The 24,156-nt window shown below is 38.6% G+C and overlaps 1 protein-coding gene across 1 annotated transcript in view; it reads right to left on the bottom strand.

The window, feature by feature from the left end:
- Positions 1-24,156, bottom strand: part of LOC135461958 (semaphorin-5A-like) — a 77,793-nt gene that overhangs the window by 17,188 nt on the left and 36,449 nt on the right. Inside the window, exons 3-13 of the mRNA XM_064739263.1 lie at positions 21,095-21,197; positions 20,739-20,847; positions 20,061-20,159; positions 12,277-12,487; positions 6,983-7,071; positions 5,481-5,513; positions 4,895-5,061; positions 3,953-4,088; positions 1,812-1,948; positions 782-983; positions 65-141 (exon numbers count right to left, since the gene is read on the bottom strand). Coding sequence (XP_064595333.1) covers positions 65-141; positions 782-983; positions 1,812-1,948; positions 3,953-4,088; positions 4,895-5,061; positions 5,481-5,513; positions 6,983-7,071; positions 12,277-12,487; positions 20,061-20,159; positions 20,739-20,847; positions 21,095-21,197 — 1,363 coding nt within the window. The remainder of the gene's footprint in view (positions 1-64; positions 142-781; positions 984-1,811; positions 1,949-3,952; positions 4,089-4,894; positions 5,062-5,480; positions 5,514-6,982; positions 7,072-12,276; positions 12,488-20,060; positions 20,160-20,738; positions 20,848-21,094; positions 21,198-24,156) is intronic.

Genomic DNA, 24,156 nt, shown 5'->3' on the forward strand with positions numbered 1-24,156 from the left:
ATAAGATAATTGACAGATGACTGAACCATTCATGTTTTGTGCTCTTCTAAATCCTTATACTTACTCTCTGGTTTTGAACCGTTCACAGCGATGGACGGGTACCCTGAGCACCTTTTGTGTGGTACTGACAAACAGGACAGACTGTAACGTAATGACATCATACACACGTTATCACAAACAGATGATTGGTATAAAGGTAACCAGCCCATAGGCTACAATATCACAAACATAATATTACATGCACAAGCACATGTATAGTGTAACCATACAGTTTTTTTAAGTAATATATATGTAGGTGTTTGTGTGTATCATGCCAGAATTCAACCCCTTGATAAGAGCTATGCACTGAGCTTCCTGAGTTCAACACCTTGATCAAAGCTATGTACTGAGGTTCCTGAGTTCAACATCCTGATCAATACCAAGTATTGGGGTTCCTGCCGGAATTCAACACCTTGATCAGTGCAATGCAATGATGTTCCTGAGTTCAACACCTTGATCAAAAGATATGTAGTGAGCTTCCTCTGTCGAACACTTTCATCAATGCTACGCTGTGAGGTTTTCAAATTCAATGCCTTGCCTGCTTGTAGTAATGAGACATCAAAGGCTTTCTAAACCGTGCTGACTGAACTCACTGCCTTCCTATATTTGCTATCCATTTCCAATCAGTGAAACCTCACTGCAGTTGCCAACCATCATTCTGAGAATTTTAATCAACAGGTTTTGAAACCTAAAGTAAATTACACTAGCACCAATCCATCACTGAGCATGTAGATATACACACCTTATCTTTTAAGATCTGTATTGATTTCATTTTCTCCTTGGAATCAGATGGAATGATGGTCATCTCTTCAATCAGACATGTTGTGTTGGTTCCTGGTAGTTGAACCATCTTCTGGACCTTCCCGTTCCAAGCGGACACGAAGACCACAGCAAATGTCTGGTGATGCTTACCCTGGACGTGGTCAACCACAATCTGGTCCCACCTATAGAAAAGCAACAACTTTGTACACAAACATTTAATAATATGGTCAATTTATATACATCTACTTATGAGGCAACTTATAACTCTTAATTAATATATGGAAGACCAGTTTGTTGAAGTTTTTGGTGCCATTGGCAGAAAAACTTTTGCCGATATATATCTACAAAAATCTTAATTATTAAGGCCGAAAAACTCCAAAAACTATGGTAAACAACCAAAAATTTCCCCCATGACCAAGTTGCACATTCTGCCCTGATTGTGAGTTCTGCTGAACTTAAAAAGGTGTTTTGAGTCCGGATTGTTTGGATGATAGGATGACATCCTACTGGAAATATATTTCAGCACCAAAAGTAATACTTTGTATCATTTATTTGCCTCAAAAAATGAACTTTGTGGCATGACATGTGAGGTCATTTACCATACATGTATATAGGCTACACCCACTCCTCTAGGTACATCCAAAATTAGTGCATTTATGAATTGCAAATGGTTTAAAATAAAACTAAAACAGTGAATCATAAATTTGCTAGTGCTGGCACAGGCACAGTACTCTACTTTATGATGCTTTATCAGTAGAAATGGAGGCACCAAGAAACAGATGGGGGCAACTTTCAGGATGAGGTAATACTGTACCCTATTAATTCATAACCTGGAAATCCTGGATTAATACTGCTTTGAACTCATATAGGTAATTGTATGTGGGTTCAATGCCAATACAGAAATTGAGGTTTCATAAGAATTCAGGCCTCTCGCTGGCGGTCTTTTGTTCTGACTGGTACTGCCAATGATCTTACAGATTTACAGCTGTAGATGAGTTCTCTTATTTTACCTCTCATTGAAGCCCACTAGCAAAGGGTTGACTTCCAGAGGCTGAATGGCTCTGTCCATGAGCTGATATTTCATGGCATGTACTTCATTGTTGGCATTCTGGTGAGATCGCTTCCTGGTTTCACTCTTTGAGGTACACTGAAAACAGCATAAGTCATAAATCAACTTCAAAAACTAATCAACAAGCACAACCTTTCCATTCTTCTAAGTTTTTTGAGGCCTTGTCTGCTCCATTTAGTCAATATACATACAACTGTAACAGGGATGCACAGTATCTTTTTTCTCACATGTTTACTTGATATACTGAACATTATGGCACTGTTTTTCTTTTCCGAATAAATTGAGAGCAAATTGTACTTTTTTGCTTTGGCACTACAAGTATTAATCATGAAATCAGGGGAATTACAGTACAAATCATGTTTGTCTTCATTCAGGGTTTAATGTCACCTTCAGCATTATGTTGGTGATATTAATTACAACATGTCTCCTTGTAGGAGGATAGTCCCAGTGACTACCTTATTGGAGCGCTGGACACAATAATGCCCTGGTCCTGTTAGAGAATACAGACACCCACTGGGTTGACATGGCATACCTGGCATAATTCATATTCCGTTGAGCCCCAAGTGAAAAAGTACCAAGCATTTCATGTCCAAAGTCATAAAAATGATCTTACTCTAATCTTTTGTTTGCAATCATATTATTCTACAACAAATCCAAAAACTAGTTAAACACATTATTTGAATTATATTTACATCAAACCCCTTTCCCACAATGTAAATGTAACATTATCAGACAAGTACAAAATCAGTGATGCAGTGAAGAACTCTCCACAGAGTTGTCTCCCATGTACCGGAGTGTCCTCAATCAGAGTGTTGACATGTTTGTGGTCTACCTCAACCTTGTAAGCTTGAACACCTCAAGAGCCACATACAGCTTATAGGCCCTACATATACATAACCAGGGAGGCACCAGGGGTTAGAGGAGTAAGGTAGTACCAGATGTCATAATAAAGATCATTTCCTCCAAATATTTACATTAATCTCTAAAATAAGCAAGAGGACTGAGGTAAGCTCAACACACAGGACAACATCCCCTACTGTTTTTTGGGGGGATGTTCCTCTACAAAGCTGCACAGTAAGGGAAATGGTGTAATTTCAACCAACAGTGCACACCCAGTAGGGAAATACCCAATGCATTTTTTTTAGGGAGATACTGTTTTTAAGCACAGCAGTGTGCACATTTTGCTGGAAAGAGGGTATAAGAGGCAAACATCACTCGTCGGGCACATGCATCTACATGAAGAATCCAGATGCTAAAAACAGAGAGAAGGTAAACACTGCAGTTTAACAAAGCTCATGTCATGTTGACCATTGTATGGCACAAGCAGACTGACAAATAAGGGATGTACACAGCTGGTGATGTACAGAAAGTAGACACCTTTCACAAGAGCACATTCCAGCAGCTGTTACAAGGATCTCAAGGTTACTCTGCCTTTATAGGGTTACACTGCTTTCAGGATCCTCCCCCACCACAGGGGCAACAGAGAAATGGCCCTAAGGTGATGTCACACTGTCATTTGTATGGTAGTAAGCTCAGCTCAACATTCCAAACGAAGCTGTTAATAATATTTCTTTGCAATTCACACAAAGAGTGTAAATCGTTGATAACAAAGAGTGTAAATCGTTGATAACAAAGAGTCTAAATTGTTGATAGCACAGAGTGTAAATCATTGATAGCAAAGAGTGTAAATTGTTGATAACAAAGAGTGTAAATCGTTGATAACAATGATGTTGTTTCACATTTCTTGAATATGATTCTCTACACAACTTGTCAAAATTAATGAAATTGTTGTTTCTTGACAAATTAGGCCATACGGATTCTTCTCATGGCAGTTCTGCAGATTTTACTCCAGAACTATCAATACGATATGATTTACTGCTAAAACTACCCTCATATCTCAATCACTTCAAGACATATCAAATCATAGTATATACACTGAAAGCTAGGATTCCTGAGGAAATGAGGATACAAAAATACAAAAAATACAAAAAACACAAATACATGTACCACCAAAAACAAATGAACCAGCATAGGTTGTTAGGTACACGGTTCTTTGCATGCTTTAGTTTGTTGATGACTTACAGTTTTCATGGGTTTGGGGTTAGTGTGAGCTTCCCAAGCTGACTTGGCATTCTCCTGGTGTTTATAAGGGCCAGTAAAAGAGAGGTGTAGTGACGTCATGTTGTAAGCGCAAACGGCAGAACCAGGGACACTGTTACTGTGAACACACAAAACATTCCCAGAGTTTATAGAAAATCAGGAATAGCACATTCAGACCAAAGCATCTGATCAGTATAGCATAATAAGTATTTGAAGTACAAATCACCTCGAGAGATAGAAGGCAACAAATTCAAGCTATTAAGCTACATACAGCCATCCTGTATCCTGTTTTTTTAATAATGCTTAGCCTTATGATGAACTAAAAATATGCCACAGAGCAAATGAATAACTCAGATAAAATCTGATCTTATGGACCAGCTATCGCAAAAAGACCAGTCCTCCAATTATCTTTTCTGTGTAGTGTACCACACAATGCATTCACCATTCCCATCATCAACTCAGTTATGTCATACAGATCATAGTTCACAGACACACCTGGGTCTCTGAAGTCATATTCTGACAGAGGATAGATTAATTTATTGATTTATATAATTACTTTTATATGCCACAGAAAAGAATATTTCACATAATATTAGGTTTGGTTTTAAATTTCAATTTCAGGTTTATGAGACAACCAAAATAAAGAAAGAATGGAGGAAACCCTAATGCAGTGCCAAACTTCCTGCCAAAACCCCACCAGCATTATAACATGTAACCACACCAACAAAAGTTCAATTCAAACATGCAATCTCATTAACACTAGTTTCTGGTCTCTAACCAGAGCAAGCTACATCACTTAGCTGACAATACCAACAATGTAAGCCTATACAAGATTATAGCCATCAGTTTTTAGGCCTAACGCAAACTGTTTACACTGATTCCATTCGGTTTATAGGACAATGCTGGATGAAGACAGCAGCTCACCTTGGGGTTGTGAACACCGCATAGAAAAGATCTTCTTCTGGCATGTAAAAAGTGCTCTGAATCTCATCAAAGTAGAAGGGGTATTCTCCAGGGATTGAACAGTTTAACCTTGCCTTCAGGAAGGTCGTCCAGTTGTCCTCAAACAAGAACTGGCCACCATTATCAGTCTGAAAACGTCGCATAGAAAACATGCCAATTAAACACCAGCCATCTTTTTTCTCTAATATTTTTATTATATTGGTACTTATAATTTGCAGGCAAAGGTTAAACTGACTTAAATATAAATGACAGCAAACATGATTGCTGTCAGATTTTAAACAATTAAGTGATGCTATTTATAACACTAGAACACGCTAAGAAACTTGCTTGGACAAGATGAACGTAATTAACAAATTCTGCATCATACATGCAGATGACATGTACCGTATGAGTTCAGTTGTACTGTATGAAACTACAAGCAGGCATTCATCAACACAATGTAGCTTGGAAACATACAGGATTCAACTTAATGGGCAATTGACAGCATCAATCAGCTTATTATGAATCCTGAAATGGACATTAGCCTACCAGGTGTAATCACACTTACCTTGCACAGACGGGCCACCCGAGAAAACACTTTCTGCAAAAGACCAATTAAAATTGAAATTAGAGAACTAGGGGAAATGCATGTTGTATCTTGCCGCTAAGTAAATTGTAAAATGAAGGTATGAGTGTTTTATCTATTTATACAGTGACCCTTACCCCTCCCCCTCCATTTGCTCTTACCATACTGCTGGTCACCATCGCATAAGTGAAATATTCTTGAGTACGAAGTAAAACAGCAATCAAATAAAATAAATAAATATACAGTGACCAGGACAATTAAGGCTACAATTAGACAACTGGAGCCTCATGCGCAACACTACTGTAGTCTAAGTTGATTGTGACTATAAGAGGAACTTGTCAACATGGTAGTTACGATCAACTTAGTCCATGGTGCAACTGGCCACAGGGGGGCAATACATATCGGCCTTTACATGTATTTTAATTCTAAATGCTTCTATGCTTGGAATTTTATGACCAGGCCATTAAAGGCCAAAGGGCCAATATGTGTCATCCTACACATGATATTTATTTATTTATTTATTTGATTGGTGTTTTACACCGTACTCAAGAATATTTCACTTATACGATGGCGGCCAACATTATGGTGGGAGGAAACCGGGCAGAGCCCGGGGGAAACCCACAACCATCCGCAGGCTGTTGGCAGACCTTCCCACTTACGGCCGGAGAGGAAGCCAGCATGAGGTGGACTTGAACTCACAGCGATCGCATTGGTAAGAGGCTCCTGGGTCATTACGCTGTGCTAGCGCGCTAACCAACTGAGCCACGGAGGCCCCCCCTTACACATGTACATTATACACTGATAATGTAGATAACTCAATGTACAAGTGTTTAATTAGTTACATTGACCAAGGCCAACGTCAGAGACTCTGGGGCCAATATGTGTCAAACTATACATGTACATCAACAGTAAACTCAGTGTACAAGTGTTTAATTAGTTACATTGACCAAGGCCAACATCAGAGACTCTGGTGCCAATACGTGTCAAACTATACATGTACATCAACAGTAAACTCTGTGTACAAGTGTTAAATTTCTTACATTAACCAAGCTGATCAAGACTGAAGTTAAAGAGCTTGTAAACTCAATGTACGAGTGTTTTACCCTGACTATGCCTACCTATAATTACTGTCACAAACAGACACTACTGGTCAGGCTAAAGTATCTAATGTTACACTTAGATGAATTAAATATAAGACCAGTGAGTAAACCGGGAACACGCAAGACAGCCATTGTGTGGGCCATGGCTTAATGCAGTCTACATTTACAGGAGAGCTTAATGTCAGAGACCGCATACACACCTACATCTCCATCCTCTAATTACTTACTCCAACAGCCGTGAATACTTAATAAGAGCACTTCATCGCTGAAGTTGAGATTTACCACACGCAACAGAAACTCAAAAGTACGGTGCAAGTTTGATTAATCATTTGTTTAAATTTAAACTGATTAAACCTGCCAGGGGCACCATCTCTTTTTCTTTACCTTTCCGCAATTGATGTATTCTATAGCTGCCTCCTTGAAGAAAAAGTATACAAAGTCATCAATTTCATAAGCGGATACGAACTCGGGTTCTGAAATGGAAGACAAAAAATGGTGACAGACATGAAATCAGTTACAATAGATTTATGAGATTTTATGATATATTGCAGGGACAATCTATGATGCATTACACTGATAAAGAACATATGATAAAATGATGAATGTATAGTAGATGTAGTTGTACACAGTGATGGCCATGGATGATGACAGTGACTAAGGCGCCCTCACTTAACACAAGAACTATGTATCACTAAAATGACTCAGAAGTAATTTAGCCTGTTTATAACAGGAGACCAGAGACAATAAACGACAAGTCAGGCAAATAATCTACCCCATAATGTTACAGTGTGACGGGAGATTCCTGAAGCAATCTGACTGGGTAATTACAGAGACACCCCTGGACCATGTGTGGGGTTTGCAGCGATAACAGGTCGTAACACTGGACAGCAGTAAAGCTGTCCCTTCCCCTGGAGGGACTAACTAATGTATGACCTCATATTACATCCACCAGGGATGCCACAGTACTAACTATAACACCTCCTCTCTTCTCCCTTATTTTACTACAGTTAAAACCTTGAAAATCTGTCTGCAGCCCAGATGAGCTAGGTATAAAACACATAGAACACTCTAAGTTAATGCTTGAAGTTTTTTCCCCCTGGGCTTTACTTCACAGTTGTAACTCATTACCACCTTGGTTACTGCACTTAAGATGCTGTTCGTCCACAGATAACCCTATCTCAATCTGTCCCTTTTGGCACTTCTCTTGTTCAAATTTGACAACCACTGTTTTTGATTTTCTTGCCAGAAGAAAAAAAAAACATTAAAAACCCTAAAAAGTTCCAGCTCAAGCTGTTTGACACCCACACACATGATCAAGTGTTTAAGAGCCTTTCTACATAACACTGTCTACACAAAATCTGTGTATGTGAAGTTCACTTGCCTATTGTGAACTTTCTCCCATTTTTTCATTCCAGCTGGGAAACTCTTTTTTGACAACTGTTTTTATAAAGTTACAGAGACTATAATGGCAATGTAATCCGCACAGCTAATTCTTAACAATTCCTTTCCATCAAGGAAATGGTGTGCTCAATCAAACATTTTAAGTTTTTTTTATTTTCACCCAAAACCTGCAGATCTCCTTGCCTCAAAACTGATCTTTATCTACAATGCATGTAAAAATTTCCCCTGCTGCACCTTTAACAGTCCCCCACAGCCCATTGGACATGTATTCCCCACTACTCCATCCAATCAAATGTCACATTTTACAGCACTGGATTAAAGTGAAAATTTAGTTATCCTGATGTATGCTATAATTCAGTCAATCACTCTAAAAATTAACATGAAACTTTTAATGCCATTACTACTTTTAATATCCCATCAGTTATAGTTATTCCATCAGTTATAGTTATTCCATCAGTTACAGTTATTCCGTCAGTTACTTGTCTTCATTATGATAATGATATAAGATCTATTAAATACATACATACATACATACATATATATATATATATATATATATATATATATACACTCACAAAGTCACTTCTACATTATATTCAAAGTTTCCACTGAATTCAGGAAGTTCTGAGATCACTGTCACTGAGGAGAAGCTGACCTACAGGGTCAGTCAGTGTTTAGACATCTAAGGTCATCTGCTTGCCACAGACTGGCCAGACCCTCTGTCCAGCTGTAAACTGACCAGTGCCATCCAGCCCCAGATGACAGGTGATTTATTTATGTCAGATGGTCAGAATGACCCACTGGACCCTCCTGGCCATAAATCGCCACTCTATTCAGCTTGTCATAAACCCAGTGGTCAAGAGCACATTAACATAGTTTTATACCTCTCCATTGGCCAAATTATGACCACAGGTGAACATAGGTGTCATAAAGTTGGGAATAATTGTACACCATGAGTAACTTAGGTGAAAATATAAACATGTTTTATTGGTCTTAGATAGATACTCAACTACTATTTTATAGTCAGCTATAGTCAGCAGTACACGCCTATACACGGTATATTATTGATAATAAAAAGTTTTTTTTTTTACAGGTGAATGGGCTTGCTTGAGTGGCCAGTACAGGATCAGTAATACTTTATACTGCTGGAGTGGACACACTACACAGACAGAGTGAAATGTTTGATACAAGTGAATATTGGGGAGTACAAGACTGCCTGTGAAATACACCGTCACCAGCGTGAACACACTTGGCAGAGTTTTAGAAAGTCATAAAATACTCCTGCATGAGCAAAAAAAGATCGGCCTAGTGGTTTTATACACAGATCAGTTGTTTAAAATCAGTTAATTTTCCTTAAACTTAAACTAGAGCCAAGTTTCAGTACAACTTTTAAATATACAGCCATATTTATATGTGCATCCCAAATGAAATAGGGCTAACATGCTACATTACTGCATTAGTTAATGTACTGGCACATTTGACTAAGAGCTGAGGAAACAGAAAGATACTGTACAGAAATTTGGCAGGTACTTGCGATATACTAATCTATGCTCACTTCTCACCAGAAACTGAAATCTATGTGCCATCTAGTTTACGTCAAAGCTACAGCCAGTCTGGTGATAGAGAAGTAAGCAGGACATGATCAGTTGTTGCTGACTGAGTTATCACATACAGATATCACATGCAGGCAGTCTCAGTCTAGGGATGGAATCTCAACACAAAAAGTATACTCCTGGGCAATGTTAACGTCTTCTCTATCAGATATAGGAACAGATCTAACCAAAAATGTCTGAAACCTTGCTGAAAAAACTATGATGCCTTAACACAGAAAAATCTATCTATTTTTAGTGTTTTTAAGTAAAACTGTTGATTCTTATTTTATAGCTTCAAAATAAAAAAGCAAAAAACGGAAGATGAAATTCGTCTTAAGACTTAAATTCCTAGAGTTAAAGGCTTTTACTACAACTTCTTACCAATGTCTGGAATTTTGATCTCAAGTGTACCTTAAGCTACTTACAATGAGTGCATTTCCATCTGTCATATATACCAGGCTTTATGGCGGACATGGATTTAATCTTAAGAACTTGGTCTCCAATGCACACTGGTGTATATGATAAACTCTGGCTCCCCCAGCAAACAAGAAGCCTGATGTTGAAGCAGTATTAGAGTGATGCTTACAGAAACTCTGTCATAAGATAACTTTAAAAGCTTTAGGTCTTCTGTCCACTGAACTCTGAAAAGTGTTTATTTCCAGACTACTTAAAGTTAAGTTTTCAGTGGACTGCTTATTTTCAAATTGTTCAGTTAAAAAGCAGTCTTATATCAGGCTACATGGGACAAGAGTTTAAACAGTGCCACAATCTGGCTCTGGAATTTCTGTGAAAAGGACTGGCATGCATTTCTCTTCAATTTTCAAGGTCAAACAAGTAAATCTTCTACATAAGATTAGTGTAAGTACAATGTACAAAACTGGGTTACACTGCAGAGTACATCTGACTCTTTACTGTCCATACTGTTTCACTGTCTGCCTCACTGAGTTGTGGCATGTGGTATAATTGAGCATCACAACAACCCAAAACTACAGTCGTAAATTAGATTTTGTCTTATAAACTTGTCTATAGGCCACTTCACAACTTACAAGTCAAAATGTCTTCCCTTCCAAGGGCACAAAATCAGTTCCTAGAAACATCAACAAACTGCCAATATTACGTAATGGTAGTTTTGTATCACTGAGCTGGCAGGAGATTTTCTTCAAGTATGAACTTTAATAATTACTAAGAGCTTGTCTGACACACACAAAAAAAACGTCTTTTACAGCCATACTGTGAAGATTTGACCGTTCAAGGAAAAATAATGCAATATTTTTACAGTTTTTGAACACAGTCTACAAACTTTTCATCAATGTGTTATGCAGCTTTCATGCATGGAAGCTTTTCCATTAACTGTCCTTACTTCCTAAATGGCTTCCAGGCCAGCTGCTTCGAGATTCCACCATCTATACCGCTTAGAACTGGCAAGCTAAATTGGATCTATAGCTAAATAATGCAAAAGACACTTTCAAACCACATTAATTAATCAAAATGTTTTGTCAAGTGGAAGTGGTACACCTTATAGCCTTGTGGAAGCCCCTTGAAGGTTGAGCTGATAAACAACTACCTTATGTTAGCACTTTACCCTACTGCACAAGGTAACAACAAGATATTGCTCTGTTGTATTCTAGAAAAAGCTGTGCAAAATTCAGTTGTGAATCAATTTATAGAAACCGGCTGCTTGCTACAAAGCCAAACCTCAGTGGGCATGTGTGCATTAGCACAGACGGGGCTATGATAACTGTCGCACTGTTTGATGACTTATGTTATCTGGACAGTTAGTATTGTTCTATGGTTATATAGCTGTACTAATTCTGATATCACATCCTTTGTCCATAATAACCAAACAATGCCTGGTATTACCCAAACTATGGAGAACAGGGCAAATATTATGGGCAGTATACCACAGAGATTGGGAGCCAGGGCAAATAATGGCCTTGAAGATAACAAACCTAGACAGTTCAGCAAGGGTTAGATAATGACCTGTCTTGAAGACATATTCTCTACACACCCCAGATGTGTAGCGGAACTCTGGAAATGAGCAATTTGGAGGTGTGCCAAACTATCAGGCTAGCCACATCTGTATTTACCTGATCATCACAGAGCTACATGTAAACCATGGAGTGGCTAACTCTCCATCTGGTGGGCAATATCGGGACTATCACAAACCATTCCAGCTATTGGTCTTCCCACATTGACAGGTTCTTTCTATGTTCCATTGTTTGTGAGAGTAGCTCTCAAGAAAGGCGTTACTGATCAACTAGTACAAAATTTTTTCACCAAAGCTTGACTAATATCACAACATATCTGGAGTAGCAAATCTTGTCAAGAAAACCTGACATAATGTCTACAAATGCTTACTCTATGTGTTTTTGAACAACCAATGTCCTGTTTTCTGCAACATTCAAGGAAAAGAACAGCCCTTCTTCTGAAGATATGGATGCTGTTTATTTATTGGTCCATTTTAATCGTAACGGAACATGATTGTCACCATGGTAAAATCAAGTATTGTTAAGTTTTCCCTTCCTAGATCTTGAAAGCCCATTTCAACAATATTCAATCAGTGCTTACAATGGAAGGATTTCAAGGACCCATGGGAACCCTGGAAAAATAAATCAGTATATTTATGGAAATTTTACAGTAGCTCACAATATCTTTGTCCCTGTGAACTGAAGAAAACAGACTTACCATTGAGCCATTTGGAGTTTCTGACTGTGCGGAGATGACGGGATGGTCCCATGATCCTGTAGATAGCGGGGTCACGTGCTGTGATGTCCATGACAGTGGCACTGTAGAAGTCCCCTTCCCGGGTCATCAGGGCAGTGGCACTGTCATCAGGGTCGTAGGGACACTTAGCCAGCCCAGGGATCCACTTTTTAACAGTGTTAAGGTTCTCAGCCTGTAAGAGAAAATGTTTACATGAATAACTGTTAAGACAAGACAGCAGTATTGAGAAATTTCATCATGTTTGGGATACCAGTAGAGATTGCGAATCCTATTTGGATAAATGAAAATGATATCTTAAAACTATATCAGCCATGCAAATTTTATGATTGTCAAGAAGTTTTCATTCAGTGCTGGTCCAACTGTCTAGTTAGACAATTAGCCCTTGACAAAGCCATGTATCAACAACAGTTTGGGTTGCCCCCAAAAGATACTGCATGTATCTATTATATAACAGGACACAGATTTATCTGACTTGAACAATGTAAGTTATTAATTGAAGCACCTGGTAATGAAAAGTGGTTTCTTCAGCTGTCTGGATGTTTTTTTCTTCAGCCACATACCTGAATGGCATCACATATGTGAAATGTTATGCAGTGTGATCCAAGACTACACCAAATGTAACAAATAGATGTGAAGTAATCTTTTGTGGAGAGAGCCAGAATATGAATCCTGGGACCTAAGGGCACCTGTGACTCATGCAGTACTTCACAGAAATATGGGGATTATGTCCACTGCAAGAATTACACGATTTCCATTATTCGGTACGCTGACTCACTCACTCAAGAGTTAACTATTATGTCATGTTGGCTTTGCAGCGTTCTTTCTGTATGAATAAGAAGTAGTCCTACTCTCATGTGGGTTGAATTGATTTGTCACCAGGGCAATTGGACTGGAATGACAATATATTGCAGGACAGTCCCTTGTCTGGAGATGAGCATGACCTTAATGGTCTGCATGATCACTCGTCTCAGGTCCAAGTCTTAATCAACCTGCCTAAAAGAAGTCGTTAATCTTCAGGTAATTAACCCTAATGTGTAATTATGGCTGTCTCCAGAGATCTTAAGCACAGAACGGAGTTTTTCTACATAAAATGCCTGTTGTTCAAATGTTTCTTTCAAAGAATGCGTGTATGAATGCTTGGACAAACACAAAAAACGCTTTATTGGTGGCTGCAGAGTTACGTTTCTTTTTGATGTCCACTGGAAGGTGGGTTGTCTGGGTGAGGTGTAATCCATGAATGCTAGATAACATACAAAATCATCACTGGTACTTTACACGGAGTTAAATATATATCCTACTGTGTAAAACATGACCAGTGAGCCTACAGAGAGGTCATTAAAGTCAACCCACCTTTATCATTAGAGCAGTCATTAAGAGATCAAAGGCCAGATTTAAAACACTTGTATGCTGTTACAAGTTTAAGCAAGCTGACATTCCGGATATCCCCAGGTGTTGACAACATTAACTCATTAGGGCCGACACAAGAGGGAAGCTAAACGAATCTGCAGCATGCTTAACACATGACTCAGATTACCTATTATTTCTAGAACAATGTTCGTTAGGATCCGCAAACATAAGAGAAAAGCAATCAATGTTCAGTAACTTTCCTATACACTATTACACATTGTTTATTTTAAAAACTGATATAAAGAAGTGATCTTTACAATGTTACTATGCTAAGTGATGATTGAGACTGACACTGGAAAGAAAAAGATGGAACAAACACCTCATAATTTTGTCATTTTTAACACTTCTATCCAAATTTCTCAACCTTTTCGCATATAAAAGAGCAACTTTCAGTGGGATTTATGTGCCTTTTTAATTTGCTTTCGCAGACAAAACTACATTGGCTGGGTTGACCAACTACATTGGCTGGTTCACAAAAAGTATGATTATATCAGTATATGCAGAATAATGTTCTCACAATATGCTTGAATAAATATGCTTGCAAATATGTGGAAAGGTTGAAGAATTACAGTATTAGCTATGTCAAGAAAACTTTTTTGATAAAGCTTTTTACATCTAAAAAACAGCGGAATTACTTTAAAAAGGGGTGAAAATCTCATGCTTGTATAGATTTGAGACTTTCAGAACATACCACAATCTTGGTTAATATACAGGACATCACTCATTGCAGAACCTCAACCAAGACCAACAAGATGTCACTAATAAGAGGATTAATTACAGATTAATCCAAGGGTTTGATGAACCACCTCAACATTATCTACAGATCATCAACCATAAAAAATCTTCACTGCCTTATAAATCTAAAATGTACACTGATAAACTGCCCTTGTGTAAATTTTACTTGGTCCAAAGCAATTCATGTCAAGTTTAAACCCTAGTTGTAGGCTCCAGTTAGTAAATATCCTAGCTGACAGGAGATTAGAATCTGCTAATAGATTTAACCTCAACATGTCCCTGTTTTAATCCCTCTCAGCACCTGCCTGGCAGACATATGTGCCTGCGTTATGGTGTTGGACTAGAACCTCCGGCCAGTGCTGTGCTGATATCCAACAGAGCAGCCCAAGCACTTGCACAGAGATTTATGCTCAACCAAATGGAACCCTGAAGGGTCAGAGTCACACAGATGAATATACCAACAAGTCTGTAAATTAATGAAATGTTAAGAGTGATTTATGGATATGAATGTTCACAGGTTCCTCCTGAAGGCTATCCCAAAGTGAATCTTCAAAACTTCTATGGGCCCTATGACAAAGCAGCAGTGCGGTTTGGAGCAGGAGAGGATCCAGTCCAAGGCGCCATTATAGTCACAGATTATTCAATGATTAATCCTACCAACAAAGTTATTGTTATGGACTGTTTACCAATAGAGCAGCGCACCTATATAGTCTTACAGGTGGTTTAATACCCAGACATCGTTAAGAGCCACACAGCCATATTACAACTCATTAGGGCCAAATGTACTATTGTTTATACCCCTAATAAAGAAGCAAAGTGTTGCGGAAACACTACAGATGCTTGGGAAAAAGGCTGTAATAGTAATATCTGTCAGTCATCCACTTGTCAAAGCTAATCAGGGGGTTTAAAAATGGCCGCTTTGTGACAGGCCTGGTCTTGGCAGGCAGAGAGGCATACAGCTTCACTGTATCAGAAACCTACTAAGTGTCAGTTTCAGTCCATGTGCGACTACTTACAGAAAGTGTACCCCTCAGTCTCCCGCCTTGGGGTGCTTCAACTTATCAGCGACCTACAGGAAAACACCATAGCCTAGGACTAAAGGCCCTCATGTAGCCCTCTAAGCTAACAAGACTTAATAACACTTATGAAGTCCAGAACCAGAGCCTTGTTTTTAATGGAAAAGTGTAATCATCTGCTTTCATGTACAAGTGAATGCAACTTTTTTGTCTTGTGGCAACATATGCATCAGAGATCTGTACAGCTACAAGTACAGAGAATATAACTATCAACTTACCAGAAGGGTTTTTGTTGTTAAAGGAATCATAAAACACTGCATATCATAATGAACTGTTGGAGCTGTGGAACTTGCTTTACTTGTACACACAGATAAATTGCAATCTGATCCAATATATGTATGTAATTTTAGGAGCAGGAAAAGTATCACTGGAATGCCTCCAGCTAAAAAGATGCAGTAACAAGAAAAAGCTTTGATGCCATCCTCATGATGGTTTGATATTTCACTCTACACCATGGCCACGACCTTCAACAGATCAGGGTTCTTTGCAGATTTCACTTGGTCCAGAATGGAAACAGTTGGCCACTTAAGGTTAACGACTGAGGGGCAGTTCTCACATGCATGTTAGCTGCACATGTTAGTAACATTGTGTGCGGGGTAGATTAAGTACAAAGCCAAGGAGTGCATCCGGTGTACGGTTAAGGTAACACCATGAGGTGCTTCCACAAAACCCTGGATAAGGAAGTTCATGAAGTTCAAGGTCATAAGTAAAAAAAAAGTACATATTTTAGTGTCCATAGCCTGAACTGAACATGCTCTGATAAGGAGACTCACCCGTATCAATTGATGGGAATGGGAATATTGTACAAATGGTGTAGCTAGTGCATGTACGGATGGCATATGGACAGGCTGTCTTGAGTTAATCATTTAATCAGAAATTTTGTTCTAATATTAACTGCTAATATACCATATACGTGGAATGCAATAATATGCTGTCATCATAAATGAAATGCAGTGGAGTGTAAGAGACTTAATGTGGCTAGCTGACATCCAGTATTTGAGATGGTGTGACTGTGTGAAGCTATCAGATAGCACATGCCAGGTGTGGGGTGATGAGCACCCAGCCCAATCACCAACAGATGCACTTCCCTTGCTGATCTACCAGAAATGATACCAAACTAGATGGAATGAATGTCAGATGGCCATGGAGCTCCAGGGGCAATGGAGTACCCCAATAACCCTGGCTGTACCAGACGCCGACCCAATCAAGCTGTGCACCCCAACACTGCCGCACTGCAGCTTCCTCCAGATTTGTAACATTTCCTGGCTGCAGGATGCCCATGCTGAGGCTAACAACACGGACAGACCTGTCATCTGGGGCCAACAACCACAACTTAATGCATAATTACTACTGGAATCCTTTCCACTTGTGTGGCAGACGAACTCTTACCTCAGATACCCACTCTCAGGCTATTAGTGATCTTAAAAACCATGAAAGACTCCAACTACTCCATCTGTACATGATTACATGAAGGTAGAACAACACCTTAATCTAACTGCTGGCAGTCTGACAACATCTAAACTCATGAAAGCTGGATTTATGTAACATGCCATCAGGTGACCAATGTACAACATATACATGTGTCTGTGTTTAATCACAAAATTTCATGAATATGTCACCATTCATCACTATTCATCTACGGATGGCAAAAAGACGTTTTCCACCATGGTCAAGAACAAATTTGTTGTCTTCGTGACAGTTTGGTTAAAATTCCTGAAGAAGAATTTAGAGCATGCCTAGTGCACACCATAGTGTTTTCTACCAGCATGATGAGGGTTAAGCCTGTAGGTTACCGGTAGTTATGTTATACGTCATACCTGCAGAGCTAGTGTAGGAGTTATATACAAACCAAACCAGACAGCATCCAGCGGGGCATCATTACCCTTCTAATCATTGGTGTCTTGTATGATTGAGACTTGAGTCATCCTACAGAGGCTAGTATAGGTCCGTCTACAGCCAGGACATGACCTCACACAATCCAATATAATCGGCCTAAACTGATTCTTAACTCGCATTGATTTTATTTTTTTTGTACAGGGAAGAAGTTTGCAATTCGGCCATCGAAGGAACCAATTTATTAAGTTATGACAAGAATTCATGAGATACTCAATGGGTTATACTGGGATTACCAACATTTTTGATAGCTTTGGTGAAAAAAAATTGTAATGAGTGAGGAGCCATATTTATGGTTGTGTCAAATTCAGGACATGTTCCACTAAATCCACTTTCATCGATTGGCATCAAGCCAACAACAGGAAGAAGGTATTCCTTTAGAAGCAAATTCCCAATGAACCTAACATCCAGACACCTTTTTGTGTAAAGTTAATATGGTCTGGTATCTCGGGAGTGTTAGAGAATAGATGGAAAGGAGAGGAATCAAGGCATACAACCATCTTCTTGGACAGTGTTTTATAGAGATGTACATTTAGCTGAGTGGTGTGGAATGAAGACATACCGCCATCTTCTTGAGCAGTGCTGAACGGAGAGGAATCAAGGCATACTACCATCTTCTTTAGCAGTGTTTTAGAGAGGTGTACATTTAGAGTGGCGTGGAATGAAGACATACCATCATGTTCCTGAGCAGTGTTTTATAGAGATGTACATTTAGCTGAACGGAGAGGAATCAAGGCATACTACCATCTTCTTTAGCAGTGTTTTAGAGAGATGTACACTTAGAGTGGCGTGGAATGAAGACATACCACCATGTTCCTGAGCAGTGTTTTATAGAGATGTACATTAGGGTGGTGAGGAATTAAGGCATACTACCACTAGATAAAGGTCAGATGATAAACACCTGGAAGTATCAAGTGCCATACAGAAACAGCGTCAACAGCATCAATTATAAACTGTGCATGAATTTATTTATATCAGTATCAGAACATTCATACACGTACAGCAAGACTGTGCTGCCTTGTATGTATCTGTAAGTACACTATGTGTCTACTTGTACACTACGGTATCTACAATTCTCATACCGTAACACAGTTCCTTCAACTGATTGGCACAAGCACAAGTACATGTATATACACATGTGCTATTGTACTGAGAATGCACATGTATGATTACATATTCAGTGTTAGTACTCTGATAATTCTGTTTAAAATAGTGTTTTGGAAGTACTGCTTTTCACAATATATGTCCACATGTCTTTGAAGAATAATAATTATGACAATGTCCATTACAGGACAAAACAGTACAAATTCCTTCACAATTAACAAATTTCAAACTTTATCTGTACCTTGTCATGGTGAAGTCAAATTGCAATATTCAATTCAATCTGACAAACTGTTTTGAAAAAAAAAAAACAGGAAGTCAGGAAGAGTGTCAAAGCCCCAAAACAGGACGAAAACAGCCATCATTTTGTTGAAAATGAACAGAACAGCACTAAGCTCAAACCTGATCTTTAACGTATCATAGTGAAGCCATGTAGCAAATTTGATTTCAATATGATTTCTTGCTATGAAAAAAAACTTCTCATGATGGACTAACTAAGTGTTTACCCACTACCAAAACAGACTAATAATAAAACACATTATAGCTATCTCAGTTCAAATGTAATCCTGGAAGGCGCGGATCACTCTGATCAACGTTATGCCATACGCTGCCGAAGTCAGTCAGAAACATTTATCTGAGTCAGAAATAATTTCCATTTGTAATATTGTCATGTCTGATTAGACATTTAATATCAGTCGCCGAGAGTCATTTGGCATAAGTGATCAGCTCAATAGAACTGAAATGCTGGTTTTTGAGAATTTCTTCAAGCTGCTTATTTTTGGTTTTACAAAAACCCATGGCACTGATAAGCTTTATAACTCACAACGAAAAAAAGTAAAACCAGCGAGAGTCCAAAAAATACCCCTCCTCATATAATTTATATTTCAGGAAGAGTTTCCTGATGACATCTAATAAATTGTTGTCAGACATGAGCTCCTAATATATTAATTAAATCTAACAGCCACCATCCATCAACTCTCCATCTTTGGCTGCAGTGAAGGTTTCTAACCAGACCTCCACATAGAGGCCTCATAAAAAATGGACAACTGCGTGGGTACTTTACTTCGGCCAGACCATCACAAGCATTCAGCAATATATCACTGGACTACCCTTTATACTATTGAAAATCATCTAGTCTGTATGTAATATGTCACACTCAAATCCCTCATATCAGCCCGTGTCTGAAAATCAGCGCTAAGCAATGTCTAACCACCTTTGTGGAACAGTGGAACAGTATAGCTATTTATGAATCAGTCCAGTAAAAGGAATTTAGGCCATAGACAGAGCAGGATCATTCGTCTGAAACACACATTGATTCAATTTTAGTAATTCCTTGACAGTTACAGCACAGTTTTTAGCCAAATCCCTTATAGCAGATGAGATCTTGATTCAAGCTCATGTACAAACTGTTTGTAGGCTTTTATCTGTATTTATAGGTCCATGTTATGTTTTATCTTACTGCAAGGTAAGTACATGTGTGCTCAAAAGTTTACTAGTAAATTTTATGTCCATTGTTAACACGTTTATACTCACTTTTCTCCATGAACATTCCGGAGAGAAGGCATTCGTTCCACAAGTGAACACTTCTCCATCATACACGATTAAAACACGGACAAAGTTATGACAAAGGTTCTGCCAAAACAAAACATTGTACAAAACATTTCAAACACTTTCTGTGTGTAAACATGCGAAAGTATTTCAAATTTTTTTCTTTACTGCTAAACATGCAAAATAATAACGAATGACTGGAATCTTTCACAGGTTTTTTGATAGATTGGTTGGTGTTTATCAAAGTATTCAAAATAATTTCTCTTGTATATTTATGGAAGAAGGATATCAGAAAGAGGCTGGAGTAAACCAAAGGCCTGTGGCAAACATCTGACAAAGTATCCTACGAGCAATGCTGAAGGCAAATTAAGAGGGACAAGAGCTTATGGGGATCAGAAGAAGCAGAAATCTTACAAGAATCACAGCATGATCCAATATGTGTATACCCAACTGTTATAAACAATATACTAAACAAATGATATCATTGCTTTTCTTGTAGGGGGAACCTTGATAAGCCTTGACATATACAAAATAGCTAGGGTACCATCTCATCTTGAAACGTTAGCTCTTATCAAAATATACTTTAGTTGGGCAACAAGTATTTACAGAGTGAAATAATGAAGTCAAGTATGCTTTCACTCTTTTACAACTTGCATCACTTACCTCTGGCTGCCCTTTAGCTCTACAAATAAGTTTGGTCATGTTGTTTGACTTCCAGTCAGCCATTTCTAGTTCTGACAAGTCTTCCAGCGAGAGCCGGAATAGACATTCCCTTTAAACAGGACAGAAAATCCAAATTTTATCTTCATGTTACCATATTCAAATTGCAGACAGCAAGTGAAAACATCGGATGATGAAAACTTTAGTTCCTTAACTGCAGGCCAGTTTGGCTTATTGAACATTTCTCATCCTAATAGATATACTAATGACGAATGTAACAGTATGCCTTACTTAATCATCACTAGGCAGTAACATGAAGTTGGTAATCAGTAATATTATTAAACTTATAACAATCCTACCTGGCCCCTACTAACAACTGGTTTCTGGGCATATCTATGGTTAATTGTGCGTTGTCCAAGATGTCAGGATGACTGAATACTGAAACCTGGGTCTGTAGCAAATCTGAAAAGATACAAACACAGGCCATCTTAATAGGCATTAGCACGAAAAACATGTTTGTCCTACTCTAAAATCTGACATAGAACAAAGGCCTTTTAGTACTGCTGCAAAGTAAAATACGGTCATTAATACATGGGAAATCACACACACTGTTTATACCACATGTACATGTACAAAAAAGTAAGCATTTCTCATTTACTAATTTATGTAGTCACAGAAGTGTGTGTTTGATTTTAGTCAACACAGACCTAATGGTATCATCTATACCTTGATCACCTTTTGATATCCAACAAAAGTGTACATGAAATACAGAACTCTAATCTGAAAATGTTAGATTTACTTTATAGGCAAATACATGTGGAAATGCATGCGAATATTTTAAGCACTCTGATATAAGTAGATTTTGTTCACTAGTTTAATGTACAGAATGGACTTGTCAGGTCTGTCAGCCTGTCAGCCCTTCAGCATATGTTTCTACAACTTGTTTCAGCTGCTTTAAAATCTGGTTACTTGTGTTTATAAAATAAACCATGAAGTTGACACTAAATAAATCCTATAAACAGACAGCCATTTGACAGAAGAGGTAGAGATCTGATATAAACATGACCTGTCAAATAATGGACCGCCTTGGGAGAAAGACCCCCCAACTGCCTTCATTCATCCTGTGTGTACTGGTGCCTTAAGACAAGTGGCAAGAGGATGAGCCATCGAGAACAGAAACAAGTCCAATGTTTTAATTTGCGAAAAGATTTATTCATTCCAAACTCAAAAATTTTTCAATTATAAGATGGCAGGTCAGTTTTGGGGTGAATTGTAAAGAGATATTTCGTTTAAGGATAATAACTAAAAACATTGGGGTAGAACAAAAAATCCCTGTACAAACTGTTTGAATCTCAAGAAGCAAACAGATGATTTATGCTGGCATGGTCCTGTCTACTTTTAGTAAAAAGTAGTCCGGAGAGGTTGGGGCATTAATATTTTTTAGGTTCATTGCAGTGAGAAAGCAAAACAATTGCTCAATAAGACAGCTCATTATTGCGTGAACATAAAGAAAATTTACTTATTAATTGATGTTAGAAACACAATTTGATTGAAAATGGAAAAGCATAAAAACTGAATGGGGGTTATAGTTCCAATCTCCATTATCAATGATGTTAGAAACCATACAAAGGTAATATCCACAACAACAACTCTTGTTACATGGCTGGGTGACCTGACAACGGTGACTTTCACACCACACTGCGATTAAATTCTACATCCAACTCTTATTATATGGCCAGGTGACCTGACAACGGTGACTTTCACACCACACTGCGATTAAATTCTACATCCAACTCGTGTAATATGGCCAGGTGACCTGACAAAGGTGACTTTCACACCACACTGCGATTAAATTCTACATCCAACTCTTGTTATATGGCCAGGTGACCTGACAAAGGTGACTTCCACACCACACTGCTATTAAATTCTACATCCAACTCGTTATATGGCCAGGTGACCTGACAACGGTGACTTTACCACCACACTGCTATTAAATTCTACATCCAACTCTTGTTATATGGCCAGGTGACCTGACAACGGTGACTTTCACACCACACTGCTATTAAATTCTACATCCAACTCGTGTAATATGGCCAGGTGACCTGACAACGGTGACTTTACCACCACACTGCTATTAAATTCTACATCCAACTCTTGTTATATGGCCAGGTGACCTGACAACAGTGACTTTCACACCACACTGCGATTAAATTCTACATCCAACTCGTGTAATATGGCCAGGTGACCTGACAAAGGTGACTTTACCACCACACTGCTATTAAATTCTACATCCAACTCTTGTTATATGGCCAGGTGACCTGACAAAGGTGACTTTCACACCACACTGCGATTAAATTCTACATCCAACTCGTGTAATATGGCCAGGTGACCTGACAACGGTGACTTTACCACCACACTGCTATTAAATTCTACATCCAACTCTTGTTATATGGCCAGGTGACCTGACAAAGGTGACTTTCACACCACACTGCGATTAAATTCTACATCCAACTCTTGTTATATGGCCAGGTGACCTGACAACGGTGACTTTCACACCACACTGCGATTAAATTCTACATCCAACTCGTGTAATATGGCCAGGTGACCTGACAAAGGTGACTTTACCACCACATTGCTATTAAATTCTACATCCAACTCGTGTAATATGGCCAGGTGACCTGACAACGGTGACTTTCACACCACACTACCATTAAATTCTACATCCAACTCTTGTTATATGGCCAGGTGACCTGACAAAGGTGACTTTCACACCACACTGTTATTAAATTCTACATCCAACTTGTTATATGGCCAGGTGACCTGACAACGGTGACTTTCACACCACACTGCGATTAAATTCTACATCCAACTCTTGTTATAGCTTATAGTTGTTATAATAAAAAGCTAATCATAATGAAGCTATTTACCACTTTGAAATATTATTTAAATCATGTTGCACATGGGGCTTCACTTCATTGACAGACTTCACACCATAGCTTTGTCTTTTTGCAGGCAATACTCTTACATATCCACACAACCAAACAAACGACCCGAAAAGTTTCCACACATGACAAAGGTCAGAGATCCCATACAGCACTGGTATCTTAAGGACTGTAGAGTTGAGACTGTTTCAGCCTGTAAGTCAGAGAGAAGGTCAACAGGCTGGGGATTTGTCTGGCCATATGTAAGTCTTAGTCTCAACACCAACACGTGTCACTTGTCAGACAAGCTTCTGTGTAGCTGGCTTCCCTTACACACTCCACAGCCCAGCACCTTAGTGTTACAACACCATTAAGATCATCAGTCAACAGAAATCTGTCAACACCAGCAGCCAAAAAAGCTGAGAAAAATGTGACAAAAAGTAATAGAGTAGGCCAATTAAGGATTTAAAGCTAATAAATGTCATCACAGTAGATGGTAC

Source organism: Liolophura sinensis, chromosome 1 (assembly GCF_032854445.1).
Source record: "Liolophura sinensis isolate JHLJ2023 chromosome 1, CUHK_Ljap_v2, whole genome shotgun sequence".
NCBI classification, from domain to species: domain Eukaryota; kingdom Metazoa; phylum Mollusca; class Polyplacophora; order Chitonida; family Chitonidae; genus Liolophura; species Liolophura sinensis.